Source organism: Vidua macroura, chromosome 7 (assembly GCF_024509145.1).
Source record: "Vidua macroura isolate BioBank_ID:100142 chromosome 7, ASM2450914v1, whole genome shotgun sequence".
Taxonomy (NCBI): domain Eukaryota; kingdom Metazoa; phylum Chordata; class Aves; order Passeriformes; family Viduidae; genus Vidua; species Vidua macroura.
The window spans coordinates 22,562,982-22,581,188 of record NC_071577.1 but is presented as its reverse complement, the minus strand read 5'-3'; the positions used below and the strand labels follow the sequence as shown (position 1 = coordinate 22,581,188).

The 18,207-nt window shown below is 35.5% G+C and overlaps 1 protein-coding gene across 13 annotated transcripts in view; it reads right to left on the bottom strand.

Annotated features, from left to right (window-relative positions):
- Positions 1 to 16,617, bottom strand: part of LOC128810373 (sodium channel protein type 2 subunit alpha-like) — a 54,894-nt gene extending 38,277 nt beyond the window's left edge. For 4 of the 13 annotated variants that reach the window (XM_053983173.1, XM_053983171.1, XM_053983175.1 and 1 more), the window contains exons 1-10: positions 16,336 to 16,602; positions 12,375 to 12,493; positions 11,411 to 11,500; positions 9,706 to 9,834; positions 9,106 to 9,197; positions 7,792 to 8,064; positions 7,425 to 7,488; positions 6,417 to 6,558; positions 6,080 to 6,286; positions 2,905 to 3,204 (exon numbers count right to left, since the gene is read on the bottom strand). In XM_053983173.1, coding sequence (XP_053839148.1) covers positions 2,905 to 3,204; positions 6,080 to 6,286; positions 6,417 to 6,558; positions 7,425 to 7,488; positions 7,792 to 8,064; positions 9,106 to 9,197; positions 9,706 to 9,834; positions 11,411 to 11,500; positions 12,375 to 12,493; positions 16,336 to 16,602 — 1,683 coding nt within the window. Of the gene's footprint in view, positions 1 to 2,138; positions 2,146 to 2,904; positions 3,205 to 5,720; positions 5,740 to 6,079; positions 6,287 to 6,416; positions 6,559 to 7,424; positions 7,489 to 7,791; positions 8,065 to 8,917; positions 9,010 to 9,105; positions 9,198 to 9,705; positions 9,835 to 11,410; positions 11,501 to 12,374; positions 12,494 to 16,335 lie in introns of all 13 variants that reach the window. The other 9 variants (XM_053983172.1, XM_053983170.1, XM_053983177.1 and 6 more) reach the window with 5 other exon arrangements.
- Between the last annotated feature and the right edge of the window lie 1,590 nt (positions 16,618 to 18,207).

Below are 18,207 nucleotides of genomic sequence, written 5' to 3'. Positions count from 1 at the left end.
CCATAGCAGGTTACACACACCTGCCAGAAGGTATCACTTTGTTTATCAGGCAGCTCAAAGAAAGTATTCGCCAGGGACACCATTACCTAAAAATATTCTGTTACAAGTGAGAAAAATAAATCCGTGGTGTTTGGTAATTCATCTTTTAATTACAGTAAAAGCCAGTTAATGAAGTGTTCTTCTCCCTTGCTACATATTTTATTAACAGCATTCATGAATAAATAAAATAAGTACTAATTGTGGAGAAAAGTAACCTGACATTCAGCCTTCTTCAGTTCTGCATTTTTGCGAATCTTCACATCTTGGTTCATCAAAAACCTGGTTTGAGACTATTGTCACTTTTTCACTATTTCTGCAGGTGGTAAGTCCTCATATGTAATAGCAATGGGTTTGATCCCAGGATAATTAAAGTGAAAGTGAAAACTATCCTATATTATAAACCTATGTTAATACCTTGAAAATCAAACACTGTATATATACATATATCAACTCATATGTATCTGTGTATATGCATAGTCAGATGTATAAATTCACACATTATGTGTGTGTTGAACTGGTAGAATTGCCTGTTATAAGGCCTGGCAGGTGTTTACCATTACGAGGTGTATTATTTTCTGCTCTTACAGCTACACCAAATTTTAATAGTTTGGGCTGAAATTTTCTATGATGGCTGTCAGCCTCAGGCTGAGTTACTTAAAAAATACCAGCCAAATGATTTTGCTAACCTATTTATGTAAACTTGGCTGGAGAAAAAGTGCTGTTTTGCTTATACTGAAATATAATTTTATCAAGAAAAAGCCCCTAGCTTCTATGGAACATGACACTGAATTCTGACAAAGCAGTAAACTAATTACTACACCCTTTTTACATTTCCTTGTAAATATATCTGGGCAACGTACAGTCCTTCAAAAAATTACATGCTCACCAGGGTTTCATCTGACTACCAGTGATAGCCTTGTTCTTTTAGAGGATGTTCCCATGGCTGCTGTGTTTTATTTGCAGGCCAATCTTTCCAATATGTGTTGCCACATTTTGAGTACAGCTAATTGGATCAGCCCCCTCAGGGATTTGGGAGAAGTAATGTCTGTTCTGCAAGTCCCTGCTGCATTGAGACAAAAGATACAAGCCAAAATGGCTACAATTTTAACACATGTAGAGCCAGAAATATATGTGTCTACATGCTATCAGAAAGTAAGGACTGAAAGGAAGGCTTGACTTTTCTGGCAAACTGCATCATTCATCTGCATATGGAATATGGTATCAAAGGACAAAACCTCTTAAAAGGCCCAATGAGCAGATTATCTCCCCTTACCATTCTGCCTCATCGTTTCATGCTCTGGACCCTGTCTCACCAGGGATATTCTCTATGGCTAACAAAACAAATGAGCTCTTCTTTATCAATTCTACTGTTTGCAATTATTTTGCTCTTGTGGCACCTAAGTTTTAGTTGTACGCTGTCAACTTTTGCCCCAAAGCGTTGTTACAACTGCAAAAAATAAAAAACTGTCAAGAGCTTCTTTAATTAAGAAGTTATTCCTAACCTGGGTGGTATTTGTAGGTAAAAGTAATCTGTTGGCTCAGACCACACATTATCACTTTGAAGAGATGCATTTTGAGTGATGTTTTAAAAAAATGCCGTAATGTGTGTAGCCTTGAAATATGCAACGGTAGCACAGAATCATTTAGGCTGGAAAAGACCTCCAAGATCATCAAGCCCAACCTTTTGACTGATCATCACCTTGTCAACTAAACCATGGCACTAAATGCTATGTCCAGTCATTTCTTGAACACTTCAAATGACACTGACTCCACTACCTCCCTGGGTAGTCCATTCCGATTTTTTACAATCCTTTCCATGAAGGAATTCCTCCTGATGACCAACCTCAAATTCCCCTGGCCATCTTGAGGCTATTTCCTCTTAAGCTATCACTGGTTGCCTAGGAGAAGAGGCTGAGCTCCAGCCGGCCACAATCTTTCAGGGAGTTGTAGAGTGATAATGTGCTCCCTGAGACTCTTCTTTTCCAGGTTAAACACCTTCATCTTCCTCAGCTTCTCTCATATAACTCACTCGCTAGACCTTCACCAGCCCTTCTCTGGACCTGCTACAGCAGCTCTATGACTGTCTTGTACAGAGGGACCCAGGACTGGATGCAGGATTCAAGGTGAGGCCTCACCAATGCCAAGTATGGAGGGCATATGCTTAGGTGACAAAAATGACCCTGTGAATTATGGAAGTAGGGCTTAGAATTTTGGATTAAATTATTTCCAGAGGTCCTTCTTAAACTACTTGTTTCCCTATGATTGCAATGATTCTCCATAATTTCTAATGATTTCTATGATTTCTAATGATTTTCCATTATTTCTAATGAAAAAGAACAGTATGGCTAAATTGCTACACATACAGGCCCAAAAGATCCCTGTGTAGTTTGTCCTTATTGTGCAGTACTAGTGCTAGTTTTCTCATCTTCACATTAAAGAAGCTAATTAAGGAAAATAATAGAAATTAATGGTAATGTGGGCTTTCTTGTGCAGAGTATTTTGATGTTGCAGTCTGCTAAAAACCCCACATATTTCTATAATTTTGAAATGGATCCAGAACAGAAAATGTATGGTTCATTAATGCATGAATACCAATCTTTCTTTCTCCAGTCTACTAGATACATCCTCAGAAATACATTTTCAGAAATGCGTTAATTAAGTTTATAAGTATTCTTGGTACGTTGTTTTTATCCCTTTGCTAATAGAATGGGTCAAACCATCTCAAACTTACACTGTGAATGGTACTACCACTCATTTTTCCTTCCCTTATCATTTACATAACTTCCAATATATAAACCTGCTGTAATATCAGTGAAAATAAAACTGGAGTGGACGCACATGATTTAGTAAAATAGAGTGCTGTACCTGGTGAGGAGAAGTGAGCCTTTTTTCATATGTCAGTTGACTTCCTTCTGTGGAGAAGCGGAAACCTTTCCTTCTGATACTGTCTTCTGACTCAGACTTTGGGAACTTATCGATATCTCCTTTGTCCTCTGCTTCAGACATTTCTTTCTGTCTTCTTTTCTTCCTTCTGTTTCTTCTTTCTTTAGCACTCTTTGAGCTCAACTTTGATGCTTCTGAAGAGCTTTCCAGGAGTTCTCCTAATCCCCCTACACCACTGAAATCTCTTGATGCAACTGATGCCGCTGCTACTGCTGCTGTTGTCTGTCAGGTTACAAAGCAAGGTATTCTTAGTAGGCCAAAAAAAGAATAATTTTAGTCTTTTATCAACTGGTTTTTATTACCACTGTGATTATAATGCTCTTCATACACTTTCGAGTGTGTAAATATACCCAAACAAATTGTACTGAAGATAAAACTATTGAGTTGTATAGCTCCTCACTGTTTTGCAGCATGAGTTATTTGAAGCACCAACTTCGGCAGAACAATAGCTACACTATTTGTTAAAGAATTGCTGCACCAGACGCTTGTCTGAAATAAAAGGAGTCAGAAAAGGGTTAACATAGTGCTTTTTCATGTATTTTGGACCTGTTATTCGATTTTCTCTTGAGAAAAGCCCCACATCATGGCCTAATTCAGCTGATCCCTTCTGAGCTCTTATAGAGAAAACTAATGCCTAACATTCATTCTGTGAGTTAATGTATCAAATCCAGCTAGCACCCTGAAAGCAGTTGAATCCAGCCTTTCCTCACTGTCTTCACAGTAAGAACACTCTCTTTACTTTCCTTCTGCCTTTGCTGGTACCAGGCACAACCTCTAGACATGTCTTCAAGTCCTTCCTCCCTCTTCATGTTTCTCCTCCACATGTCCCACTGTATCTGCCCTCTAGGTCTTTCTTATAGATATGCAAAGACATATTTATTTCCTGTTGATGCTACAGCCTGAGAGAAGAAAATAAGTTTAGATTTCTTCTTTGTGGAAAGGTGTGAGATGTCTTACTGGAGCAGAGTCATCCCAAAACTCAGGACCAGTATCTTTAACTACAGTGGTCAGCCTGCTTGCTTTGGTTCATTAGAGAAAGGTTCTTTTAGTCATGAAAAAAAGAATTGAGAGTACGTCCAGTACTCTCCTTAAAAGAACTGTGGGAGATTGCGATGAAATTCTGTAGTGGAAATTTCTTTAGGGAGCTGATAAGCTGCTTGTAGCTTACAAAAAAGGGTGGTGTGATAAATGGCAAGAGACTAGGGTTATATAACAAAGATGACTAGTAATTATCCAGCAAAACATATTATATTCAATGCCAAGTAGTTCAGGAATGATGACATATCTCTTTACAGCAGGAAAGGATAGTTTGAAAGCTCATAGTATGAATTAATGTCTTTCATTGCCACAATATACAACCCATGCTATACAAGTTGACTTGATGCAGACTTTTTCTGCTAAATGGAGTATTAAAAGGATTATGAAGTGTTTATAAAATAAAAAAGCAATACTCAAATTTTTGTCATACATATCATCCTTCAAAGACTCTAACACAAACAAAGGCAGCAGATGCTGAGTCATCACCCATCTACTTCATAATACTAACAGTAAAGTTCAAACAAATGGGGCAATCCAAAAACCACTGTGATGACTTAAGTTTGTGGATGAATAGGTTCAGTGTCAAGGGGGTGAAGAGATGGGTCCCAGACTAATTTCTGCCTTAGCAACTAATTCAACACTTCAGTGATCTACCTTGTACTGCCTACTTTCTGCTAATGTTTTCACAAACAAAAGAGATCCTGACTAATAATGCTTTACTTATAATGAATGTAGTGGTTGCTCATTAAAAAAAAAAAAAATATTACTTTCAGGGTCTTTATTCAACCTTACTTATAGTCTCTGTTTCTTATTCTGTTCTTTCTAATTCCAAGTCTGAATCAGCTTCATTTCCCCCCACTCTCAGATACACAAACATCTAAATGAGCCTGCTGATATTTTTTAGTATAATGTGATTTAGTGCCTTTAAGGCATTAAAACATCAGATTTAAGAAAAACCCAGCAATATACACTTTGCTGACATTCAACCTTTCTAAATTTGATTTTTGCAGGATTCTACTCTTCCTTTAGTAATTTGGAAGGGATAAAGTTTAATGACTAAAATAAAGATATGCTAATGAGATTTCACAAGTCATACATAAAGGTTTCGTTTCAAGCAAAAGACAGAGAGTTTGTCTTTTTCTTAGCACTTCATGGAGTCATTTTAACTTAGTGAAAGTACCTGTAAAGTACTACCAAAAATAGAGTTTCATAGGAGTTTCAAATGTGCTGGCATTTTATAAACACTGTCCTGTTGAAAATTTCTAAATGCCATTTGGAAAGCAAGGGAAAATTAGTCCAGAAATTAGACAGATGGCTGACTCACAGACCTGAAATCCTGCATATATCCTACTTTCAGATAAGAAAAGCTGTCACAAAAATATCTATTAAAATGCCTTTTTCTCGTAAAACTTTAAATAATTTTCTTCTCTTTTCAAAGGAAACAAAGATAACTTTAAAAGAATTCTGAAAGAATATCTTTGTTATGAATATTGCTCATCTGTCTTTGAATATTGCTTGTCTGTTCTAAGAATACTTAAACTTCTGGTATACTACAGTTTCAATTATAATTTCAATTTTTAATTATCTTGCTGGATAGAAACCTAGAAGAACACTGATTACAATCCTTCTCTCTGTTTGATGAATATTTGGGGAGAATTATTAAATACATCAAGCTTGGCAATTCTAATTCAGCTGTAAACCAGAAGTAACACCACTAGACTTTGTTCATGCTATTTAAAAGATCTGTAACATAAAAGAACCATTATTTATGACTACTTAAATTAGGTTTCTAGAGCCCTCTTATGAAAAATATTTTACTTTTACAGTCTTTTGGTGAATGAAGTAACATTCTTGTCTGTACCATTAGCTTGCTTTTTTTACTGTTGGGATAGTTCCTGGTTTTCATTGGCTATTTACACATCTATAACTTGCATAGTAAACAAGACCTTTTATTTTCTGAAATTCATTGCACAATTTGTTTGTGTTCTTAATCATAGAAGACTTTTTTTTCCTTGCCTTAAGAACAAGGTTGTTCAGAGAGTACAATTTCCATTATTACCTGAGCTTCTTCTTGTTGCTTCTTCAGTTGCTCCAGCATCTGCTGAAATTCTGCCTCTTTCTGCTCTGCTTCTTCCAGAGTTGCTTGGTTCTGTTCTTCATAGGCCATGGCCACCACAGCCAGGATCAGGTTTATCAGATAGAAAGAGCCCAGAAAGATCACCAGAACAAAAAATATCATGTATGTCTTCCCAGCAGCACGCAGTGTCTAGGGAGTAGAAAGCATATTTATATATTATTCCACAACTTATCTTTTTCAGCTCATGCAAAAATAAGCCTATTTATGTAATTTTGAACATCACCAACAGTTTACTATTTAAGTCATAATAATTTCTTACCAGCTGATAGAGGTTTTCCCAGAAGTCCTGAGTCATTAGCCGAAACAGTGACAAAAAAGCCCAACTGAAGGTGTCAAAACTTGTGTAGCCATAGTTGGGGTTTCTGCCAGCTTTCACACATATATATCCTTCTGGGCATTGCCTTTGTGAAAGTCAAATACGAGGACTTAGTCAAAACTTTTATTCCCTTCTAGAAAATATGTATTATCTTTTGGAAGAATATGCATTATTTTTCAACAGAAAATCCATAAATTACAATTAAATTAAATCAGAAAAAAAAAGTTCCCAAGAATTTAACTAATAACATAGTAAATGAAACATATCCTTTTCATCCACTCACTGGTTGGAATTACCTAAATATTAAAATTCTCTTCAATTACATTTTGCGAATAGAATCTTTATTCCAAATGAATTATTTCCTGGCAGAAATAATTGCTAGAATGTTGTTAAGGTTACAGACAGATTAAAAAATATTATTAGCTAAATCCCATTGTAGTATTAGGGATTTCCCACATAATGCTGATAGATATATTTTTAGTAAACCTCTTCACTACTGCCAGTCAAGCATCTAACTTCAGCTAACAATTCTAGGCTCATAATTTGGCACATGTAAATGGCAGAATTTGACAGAAGTGAAGGAGTTAGGCTTGAAAAAACAGATTCAGTCTTGAACTATGAAGTCACTGCTGTGCTTTCTTAATATTTTCCATGTTCTCTTTCTCACTTTTAACTTTTGTTTCCTCCTACTTTCTAAATCGTCAAAGGAGACTTAAAAAATTTCAGATCTTATCAATAAAACCAATTTCATTTTCCAATCAAGCAGGAAAAAGGCTGTTAATTGCTATTTTGTTTAGCCAGAGTGTAAATCATTTTGACTTCAATAAGAAATTCTCACTTAGCTGAAAAACTCCTAAGTTCTGTAACCCTGCTAAATATGGAGTTGCAACTAGATCTCATGTTACTTCTTTTTCTACAGAGCATAACATAGAATTTTTGAAAGGGTCTTACCCTGCATCAGAGCTATTACCACAAAGTAGGGCATCTCTTTGTCCTTCCAAAATGTAAAAATGAGCTGTGTAGAAAGCATTATAAATATATATGAGTAGATAAAATAAACCTGAAAGCAATACAAAGTAAAATAAAAATAAATTGTGTTAAATCATAGCGGCTAGCTACTGATCCCTTTGTTTAGGAATGTTTAGGAACATTTCTGGTTGTTTTTTTTATTGTTTGTATTTGATCTCTGTAAATCAGTGACTGTAAGCAGTTCTACATAAGTCAGAAATATAAACCCCTCAATGTCCTTTACTTGGTCACAAATAATTATGTATTTTAGCCACAAATATATTAAAATACTTATATAAGAAATTCTTACTTTCATCCTCAATGTAATCTTTCCAGTTAAACGTGCTCACTGTCATGTTAACAAAAGTACCGTTTTCATTCATTGTGCTGTTAAAGTAGGAAATAATGTTTATCTCAAAAGTAGAATTGTCTGGAGGCCACTGCAGGCATTTATTCCTCAGGTTGCCCATGAACAGCTGCAGCCCTATCAGTGCAAATACACTCAGACAAAACACAGTCAGGATCATCACATCCGAGAGCTTCTTCACAGACTGAATCAGGGCTCCTACAATAGTCTTCAGGCCTGCAAAGAGAAAAGATCGATGGAATTATCAAAGAGTATCTTTGCCCTTCCCATATAATTAAGAGGCCATGCAGACACTTAAAAAGAAATTATTTTTCATTTCTCGAAAGGTAAAGCTTCATGAGCAGCCTCAGAGCTTGTGAAGATGAATGAAAGAAAAGGATTCCTTTTTATGAATATGCAATGTACATATATTCCAATAAATTGAATATATAATATTCTCAAACAGGAAACTTTATCAATCATGCTTTCCTAGTACAGGTTTGATTGCATTTACTATTTTTTCTCTGCATTAAATATTCTGCCAATAATTCAGTTTCCAGTTAATTCTAAACATGACTTCACAACAATGCAAAGCAACATGAGATAGAATTGCTAATAATTTTGAATGAAAAAATAGTTTGCATTTGATAAATTTTCCTGTGCATAATTTATTTCCTTTTTGGTATCTTCTTTTGTTGTTACTTGCTTATTTTTAAGATTAGTGTCAATTTTAAGTGATAAAAAAAAGGAAAAATTTCAAAACCAAGAACACCATAGCACTAAGCTTTTGTAATGTAGAGGCAATTTGTCAATACACAATAAAATGCAGAAAAACAAAGCAAAATAACCCATAGGCCTCATATTTTGTGTTTCATGCAAGACTCTGTTAAACTCAAAGGCTGATTTTGCAAAATAAAAGAAGCTAATGCTGAAAAGGCAAAGAATCATAAACTAGGTTAATGATCCATGCTTTTTTTCTTTTTTTTTTTTTTTTTTTTTTGCAACATGAGCAGCAAACAGCAAGACTTATGCTCAAAGGAAGTGAATTCAATGAACGAAAGTCAGCCTCGGTGTTTAACCTCGCTCTCACCTGGAATGACTGATATTGTTTTCAAAGCTCGGAGAACTCTGAATGTTCTCAATGCTGAGACATTGCCCAGGTCCACAAACTCTGTCACATATCTGTAATAGGGGAGTTCACACACAAACACAATGACAACACACAAATAACAGTTGGAGATACGAGGGGCCTAACACCTGACACCAACTACTTCTTACCTGGAATTACAGAAATAGTTTTCAAAGCTCTCAATACTCTGAAAGTTCGAAGAGCTGAAACATTGCCTAGGTTTACAAATTCTGTTACATACCTGTAGGATTAAATCACAGTTATTCAGAATTGAGGCAGAGCTTATACTAATAATGTGGGTCTTCAAAACCTCTGTGGCAATACTAGCAATCATGCTTCAAAATTTACCTGTCTCTTCAGTACATTTCAATTTAATAATTGTTTTCATCAATTTTGCTTAAATGTCACAGAAGTGAAACTCACTGATTTGTATTTGACCATCTAGTTAAACGAATTAGCTTGTAATGGGACGGTAACATGAAGTCAAAGGGATGGCTTCATTTTTGGTGAGCAGAAAAATGTAGGCCATGAAATTAGTGTCCCTCAGCAGTAATTGCACTAGTGGCTGACACTCCATTTCGGCTTCTGCCGTATTTTACTTTGATTTATGAATACTAAAATGTGTTAGTTATACAGTGTCTAAGCTTCAAAGGTTGCAAAAATTAATTATGTTTAAATAAATACACTTATAATAATATTTACCACTAATTTCATGCCCTAAAAGCTTAAAAAGTTTTTGAACCACTTACGCCATTAAAATGACACTGAAGTCAAGCCAGTTCCATGGGTCTCGCAGAAAAGTAAAACCTTCTAAGCAGAAGCCCCTTGCAAGAATTTTGATAAGTGATTCAAAGGTATAAATTCCAGTGAAAGTGTACCTGAAAATCATCAGAGCAGGAATCATGGAGTTTTGCATACTTACAGACAGTGCCATTCTATAGCAAAGATGACTTAAAAGAGAAGCAAAAGTATTTGGAAGAGAAAGGAGTAAATTATTAACTTCACTTGCCCTAAATATTGTAGTTGCTGTTCAGTCTTTGTTGAAATTTGAACCTGATATATATGCTACTGATTTTCTAAAAGGTTGGTTTAATCTCAGTTCTTGTGCTTACAAATAATTTCTGACTCTAGTATTTATGGATACATTTCAGACTTTGATATTTATATGTACATTCTTTGACACTCACAGGGTTGCCTCTTTGCTTGCATTCATAAATCAGGTAGATGTCTAAGTGTTACAAAAACTGAAAAGTTTTTTTAGGTCTAAATCAGAGAGTTTTGTAAAAATCAGTTCTGAATAATAACTATACAAATGCCTGTTTATTTCATAAATAATCATCAAATATAAGAAAGCATGCCCAGACTGTTACTCTCAAAGATGGGGAGCAAGATTACCAGCTTACCTGGTGTGGGAGCAGCTATTCATTTAACAACATAGAATAGTCAGTTTTAACCAGCATAATGCAGGCACTTCCTGAGACCCACATAGATCTCTGTGGACCTCCAGAATAAAGGAACGCGACCTACAGACCCTACTGCTCTTCTTTCAGACTCTCTACAACTCTAGCAAGCCATCATCACTGTTAACTGGGAATGAGTTAATGTAGTTGTTTCTAAACAGGGTTCAGTGTAAGGTTCATTTGTGCAGAGAAATAAATAAATAAAAACCAATAATGGCTCTTTGAGAAAAGGAGGGAATGAAAGAAGCAACAAGTGATTGGAAGCAGATTTTTCATGCGTAGTACTATTTCAAATAAAAACATAAAGGGCTTTGAGGAATATGACCTAGAGGAAGGTGTCCCTGCATGCCAGGGGTTTGGAACTGCATGATCTCTAAGATCCCTTCCAACCCAAACCATTCTGTGATTTTACAGTATTTCAGAGGAAAACATGTATATCTGTATTTTGTTAAAGAATACACATGCATTTATAACCATGAACTAGAAAGAGAAATATTCCTTATTTAGGTCAGCTCTTTGTTACTCTTTCAAAGATACGGCCCTTTCCTCGGCAATTTGAGTTTCTTGTGGTTTGTGGGTTGTGTGTCCTTTTTGTGGCAGGCACTTATGAGGTCAAATCAGTAAGGCACGATGAAAGTCCCACTGTGGTGAGATCATGGATACTCAAGCAAGGTATGGCAACCATTTCATATGCACAATTTTACCTGCACATCTGTAGTTCCCTGTCTGATTTACAGCTCAGAATATCCAAGGACAAGCGCTCCTGTGTGTACTACACAGCAGAAGTTCAGATATTCCATAGGCATAATTTAAACAAACATGGTGTTACTCTTAAATCATGTAAGTTGTTCAGGAGGAAACAAGAAAGGTATTGATGATCTCATGGAATATGATTCTTCCTGACTCTGGCATTCACATTTTTATAAATGCTTCTTGTTTGGAGTCACACAAAAACAAAGACATAAAAATAAAGAAGTAAAAATGTTTAACTTACTCTACATTCTTTGTCCAGTCTGGAGGGTTACTCATGGTCATAAATACACAGTTGGTCAAAATAGTGCACATGATAAGCATGCTGAATAATGTAGGTTATAGTTAAGGCACATAGGTCAGAAAAGTAGGACAGCTTTATAACACTGAAATAACTTAAAAATATTAAGTGTTTACAAATGTGTACAAATAACATGACAAACTAATTAAAGCCTAAAAACAAAGCTTTGCTCATAATTTTAAGTATTTTAAATGGTATGCCATCTGGCATATTATGGTGCACTTCCATAAATAAAATGCAATACTTTTGTAATTATAGCAGGTTTTAAATGAAGTTTAAACGTACCTTTAACTCTGTAAATCATGAAATGACTACCCAAATGTAATTACTCATTTAAGACAGGTGGATCATTCTAAAAGATCTTTAGTCAGAGGTTGGTTGTTTAGGTCTGAGTTTTTCTTTGAACGTGATTGAATATATTTGAAAATACTCTCCTTTATCTCAAATCTTTTATAGGACACCTATCCCAAAGCTGAAAACGCAATGTCGAAAAAGCTGCTCTTTACCCATGCTCTTTTGTCCTTGCTAAGTGAGTCTAGTTCATGAATAGTACTACTGGTCTTGGTAAAAGTGTGACCTTAGACATGTTCAAGTGCAATGGTTTGTTACTAATGTGGCCTTAGCCGCAGGGCTTGGTATGGGATCGGTCTCCTTTTAGATATTAAGCCTGATATTTAAACTCTGACAGATTTAGGTGGTTCAGTAGAGAATTCTCTCAGCAGGGATGAAGATCATACTGCAATCCACATGTGATATTGCTCCTTTTTCTAAATGTGAGCAACATATATTTTTTTAGCATAGTTCACTCCCATGGGCACTATTTGTATATCCACATGAAAAGTATTATTTCGATCATTAAGTATTTTTAAATAGCAACATTTAAATCAACATTAAGAAAAAAGGATATGAATGTACCAAAATCTTGATAGCAATTTTTCTGATGGGATTAAAAGGAGTTAAAATATACAAGGCAGACGTGGCACTGAATCGGAAAATTGCTTTCCCCTTATTCAATACTATGAAAGTCTGCAAAAAGAGAAATACAAAATTAAAATACAATGTTGACTACATATATATCTTCACCTCCTACTAAAAGTTTCCATTCTTCACCTGAGAGGTACAAGTTCCATTCTACTGTCTACCTGGGGTACGAAAATAACTGATTTCTGTGAATACAATGGAGTAAGTCTTCCACAGCCAATTCTCCAATTTGCAAAATTTTCCAGCAATTAACTGAATTATGATGTAATTAAAATTTGTGGGAATAACAAACAACAATAGTTTATCAATAGAAGCAAAATGCAAGATTCTGCCACAAAAATATTTCAATTATATTTCTTATGAAGTCCTTGATTAAAGTGATTAAAATTTATCAAATGTATTCCACCTTGTGAGCAAACACAAACAAAACCAAAATAGCAAAAGGCCAATTCTAAATGCCAGTTTGTATTTGGAACAAATACTTGACAGAATTATATACACACATAGGTATAGAGACAAAGAGAAATTGTCATTACAAAATCAACCACAATTTAAAAATAATTTTGTTTTCATTTTCTATTTTAAATACTACCAATATCAATTATATGCATCTTCTAAAATAAATATCTGTGAAAAAAATTAAAATTATTAATATATTGCTAGCTAACATAGTTCTGAGCAATGTGAGACAAACAGACGCCAGGATTTGGCATCCTATCACAACAAATATTTTTAAAAGAATTTGCTGATTTTCTTGTTAACAATGTGCTCTTACTTTCCCTATATGTGAGCAGAAAATTTAGCTAGTGATTATCTTTTAAAATTTGGTCCAATAAACCTATGGTTTGTGTTCAGTTCATTCTGTTTCTGTGGGCAGTCATTGCCTAAGTGTATTTGTCTGTGAATGAGGTTTACTTGCATCTTTGGTGCTGCTTGAAATTTCTTCAGGACATAACTATTCTTCATTCCTTTTGCTCTTTGTGGATGGTAATGGCTCTGCTTTGTGTTAACATAATAGAGTCTTTGTTACACTCTCAGCAGAGCTATAAAGTATCACTGTTCTCCATGTTGATTTCCATTCTCTGTAAAAGTTGGCTGTGATCAGAAAAATTCTGCCCTCTCTGTGGCCTTTACTGCCTACTTGGACAGTCATCTCAGAGAAGGAAAGAAAACCACTCCATGGTAGGAAAGAAAATAGGTAAAGGAGTGTTGCTGGTGCCTACTCACAGAAAAACATCAAGCTGACACTGAGGATGGCAGAGAAGGGACACACACTCCTTGGCATTTCTCCCTGCCCTACAGTCCTTCACCCAGCTGGAAATGCTAGAAAGATGTTGCCTGTCCCAAGGTCACTGCTGCAGCTGAGCCCGAAGACAGACTAAATTCACATATGATTTCCTCTGCACTGACAAGTCAATGATTAAGGGTAGTTTCGAGTATACACCAGAGGAGGGATGACTAATTCTAGTCCATGATTTAAGATGTCCATTTGTTTTCTGTTGAGCATAATTATATTGCTAGGTAATATAAACACAGATGTCACCTGCAACTAAAGATCCTACAGTTTACTAATTGTTCTCCATACTAATAAATCCATAATTAGTGTGAGCTTTTGCACTTTTGTTCCAAAAAAATCTGTCTGCTTTTTCTGATCAATGGAGGTTAGAAACTATACTTCAGAACTTCTCAGGTTTTCTGAAACTTCACTTGTTCAGACAACTTTATTCCTGAAGTGCGGCAAGCACATTTCTTTCTCTCTCAGGATTTTTTCACAGAACAGCACAGAAGAAAGAAAGAGAAAACAATTTCTATTTCTGCTCCTTGTTTTTCTCATGTGAAATGTGTTTAGAAAATTGTTTACCTAGGGAGGATTGTTTGAGCCTGATGGCCAATCAGAGCCACCTCTGTCGGGACTCTTGCAAAGAGGGTCATGAGTTGTAACTTAGTTAGATATAGCAGTTAGAACACGTAGGTTTGTAGTTTTATTATCTCCTTTAAAATAGTATATTAATGTATTATAGTATAGTAACAATAAAGAAATCATTCAACCTTCTGAACTGGAGTCAGACATCATCATTTCTTCCCACCGAGTTCACCTGCGTTTACAATACTGAAGTTTTGCAGCTGGTTGAGAAAAGGGCTTAGTACTGACATTATATTGTAAGTAAGAATTTCCATGGAACTGTTGTTATAACCCAAACTACATAAATTTAAATAAGCCTTGGCAATGCTACTTCTTTGAACTTTAATTTCTTTACATTTCCTTGTTTATTTAACTTTGGCAACTCTTAGGCTATGCAGTTACATACAGATTCTGCTTTATTTTCTGTTCCCATTATTGAGGCCATAATTTTTAAACCTGTTTTACAAACCAAAGGCAACCACAAATTTAGCCACAAAAGTGAGAGTATTATTTGCATTACTTTTTTTTTCTAGCAAACAAAGTTTCTTTGGAGTTTAAAGTATTTTATGCCTTGATTTTTTTATAGTGGCTCAGGATCAAATTTCTTATCTTGATGACAGCCTGGAATGCTTCAAGTCCTCAATAGAGCAACTGTGTTCAGTTCTTTCTATTTCAGAGAGATGGGAAAAGATAGTCCCAAGTACTTCTCCATAAAACACCTTCTGCATTTTTTAATTTAGGGGTGTTATCCACCTCTTCATCTTCCTTCACTCTCCTGACCCACAACACTTGGAAGTCTATCAGAAACTGAGAGAACATCTTGATGCTGCTAAAGGAGCACACAGAAATAAACAAGAGCATATAGGAAAACTGGCTCTTACTGTCTCCTGTACTTTCACTAATCAGTGCAGGACCTAAGGTACTTTTTACTTGTTCCCAGATTGGACTATTTCAAACCCTAGAGGATTTTCAAACTGTCTACAGCTAATCCCAGCTATGGAAATATACTTGTTTTTTTCCTTGTCTTTCTCTTAACTTGAATAACACCCGTCTGCTTCCAATTGGTTGCATCATCACTACAAGACCAAAACCCATACACTCTGCTGCATATCCTGACTTGTAAAAAGTGAAACTTTTAACTTGAATGGATCTGTTTGAACTACCTTTTCTATCTCTGAGTTCCTGACTTGGGGATCATGTGAAAAGGAGGACTGTGCATGCCTGTCCACATTGGAAGAGAAAATGCACCTCTTTTAGAAGTTTGCATGTGTTGCATTCACACATGTAACTTAGATACACTGCTTTTATTTCATAACTCTTTGCTCTGGTCTTTCTGTATGAAAACTCTTCAGTACACCAAAAATGCCTTTTTTCGATTCCTTCCTCAAAAAAAAGTTTTGTCATGGTCTGCAAGAGACTTCTAATTGACAGCTCTGCAGTAGAGATCTATCATATCAAACCCAAGCACCTCAAGTAATAGTTTGCATTGTGGTGGTTTCATATGAGCCAACATTTACAGAGACTCTACAGGCTACATATACAGGGATACATATATTTCACGTGTATGTTTGCATATGTTATATAGCTATACAGAAAGAAAGAACATGCTTACAGTCCTCTATTTCACTAACTTGAGTGGATACTATCTTGTTATCTACAACTATTTCCATTGCAAAACCATGCTTAGAACATCTCTTTTGTCATATCCAGTCTTACTATTACATTGAAATAAAAAAAAAATCATTCTGTGCTCAAGTTCAGGCAAGATCAAGGAAGACACATCTTCCTTACAGTGAAGTAAATAGCAAGTAACTCAACAGAATTGAAGCAGTCACAATATGGAAGAGCATAAATCAGTTCTGTTAAATAAAAGGATGGTTCTGGATGTTTAGCAGATTGATAGTTCTAACCATCACATTTTGTGATTAAACTTTTCTAATGAATAAGGTTATATTCTATTTTGTGCAAAACATAATTCACTCACTTTTTTATTGATATAATATGGGTCCAGGTCTTCCAAAGGTTCAGATACCATTCCTGGAGGTATGTCACCATAAATAAATGGCAGTGTCTTTCCTGCCTCCAAGTCACTGTTTGGTTTTGGACCATTTTCATCATCATCATCTGTATGTTCTTGCTTGGGCTTTTTAGCTTTTTCTTCTGCAGAACGCTTTTCAATAGCTGCGAGGGAATCTCTAGTAAAATAGCGGAAGCTTTCAGGTCCAGGTGGTACCAGCAGTGCCTGTGCCATGTTTTCATCCTGCAAATTTAATTTCTTTTAGCTTCTTGCATAAGAATGACCTATAAAAGAAAATTAAATAATTTAGGCAAGCTAGATTGTACCAATAGGAAAAACCCCAACATTTGGTCAGAAACTATTCCAGGCTTAAATAGAAATAGAAACAGCATATTTCAAGGCTGAATGGCAGTTAAAAGCAAATGCTCAGAATTTGTTTTGATATTTTATAAATTATTTTTCAGCTTTTCCCTGCTGATCCAAAAAAAGACATTTCTTTTTCTGCCCACAGATACTGCTTTGCCTGTGTCCTTGGACACTCCCAGATAGAGCAAATTGCTGATCAAAGTGTTTTAACAGTACAGCTTTTTTTTGCTTTTTTTTTTTTTTTTTTTTTTTTTTTTTTTTTTTACAGCAAGTATAAATGCATATTCTGTGAGGTACTGCTGAAAATGGTAAACCTACATTCTATATCTTAATAGATTTTATTTTTCCATATTTTTTCAAGCATCAGTAATACAACTTTACAAACATCAATACTTTCATTAAACTAAAAGATTTGGCACAACTGGTGCTGCTTAAATGACAGCAACTGAATTATGGGAGGAACAAGCATAATTCTTTCTTACTGACACTTAACTGTGGTGAAGGCTAATATTAGATCCCAGAGCAGCTTAGGTTGTGTTTATTGACTGTGAGCTGTGAATCAAAACTACAGGCCGTTTAAGTAAAAGTAAACAGCATATATAATCAAGGCTATATGGGAAAAGATGCTGCTTCTGATTCTTTGCAAGGCAAGGGTCATAGTATTATTTCAGACTGAAACTGTCCAAAATCTAAGACTCTGGTTCGCTGTGAATGGCTTTAGTACCAGTGGTGGAAGATGCTGCTTTTTCCTGCTCTCTGCATTGAACTCTCTACTGTACAGCAGGTCTCTTTATGAAGTCCTGCAGTGCATCAACTCAAAGCAGTGTTATTTTTCTCTCTTCCAAGTCCTTCTGCAGCAGGATCAGTTATTTAAAGTGATGTACTGTACAGCACAGTTGAGAGGTTTGAATAGCTGGAGGGAGAGAATGGCAAAATGAAGGCAGATATGGTTAAAGAGTACTGCCACCAGGGAATAAATTAAAGCCTTACTTGGTGTCTACTTTGCAACAGTTTATGGCATACTGTTGTAAAAATTTTAGTTATGAGAACCAATTTTAAGAGTGAGTTTCAATGCTTAACTAATGGGCTTTAATTATGTTTTCTGTTACATTAAGCCATGTAGCCTTTGCTGCATTACTTCATGAATGTGCAACATCTGTATCCTGGAGATGCCACATCTAAATTTGAGATATAATATTCTGCTCATTTGCACTCATTCAATAGTCCTTCTCCTAAATGTTCTTGCCTGTCTGAAGCAGTTTGTAGAAATCCACACACACAGAGACACACAGAGTGCTACAGTAATGATCTTACAAAATAAGATATGTGAAGGCTGAAGGGGATGTTAAAAAGTGCTTGAACAACCTAGAGGAAGGAATCAGAGGAAAGAAATGAAACAGCATACTCCTAAATCTGAATTACCAATCCCATGACATGATAAAGACTCATATTCCTATGCCACCTCAAATCTTA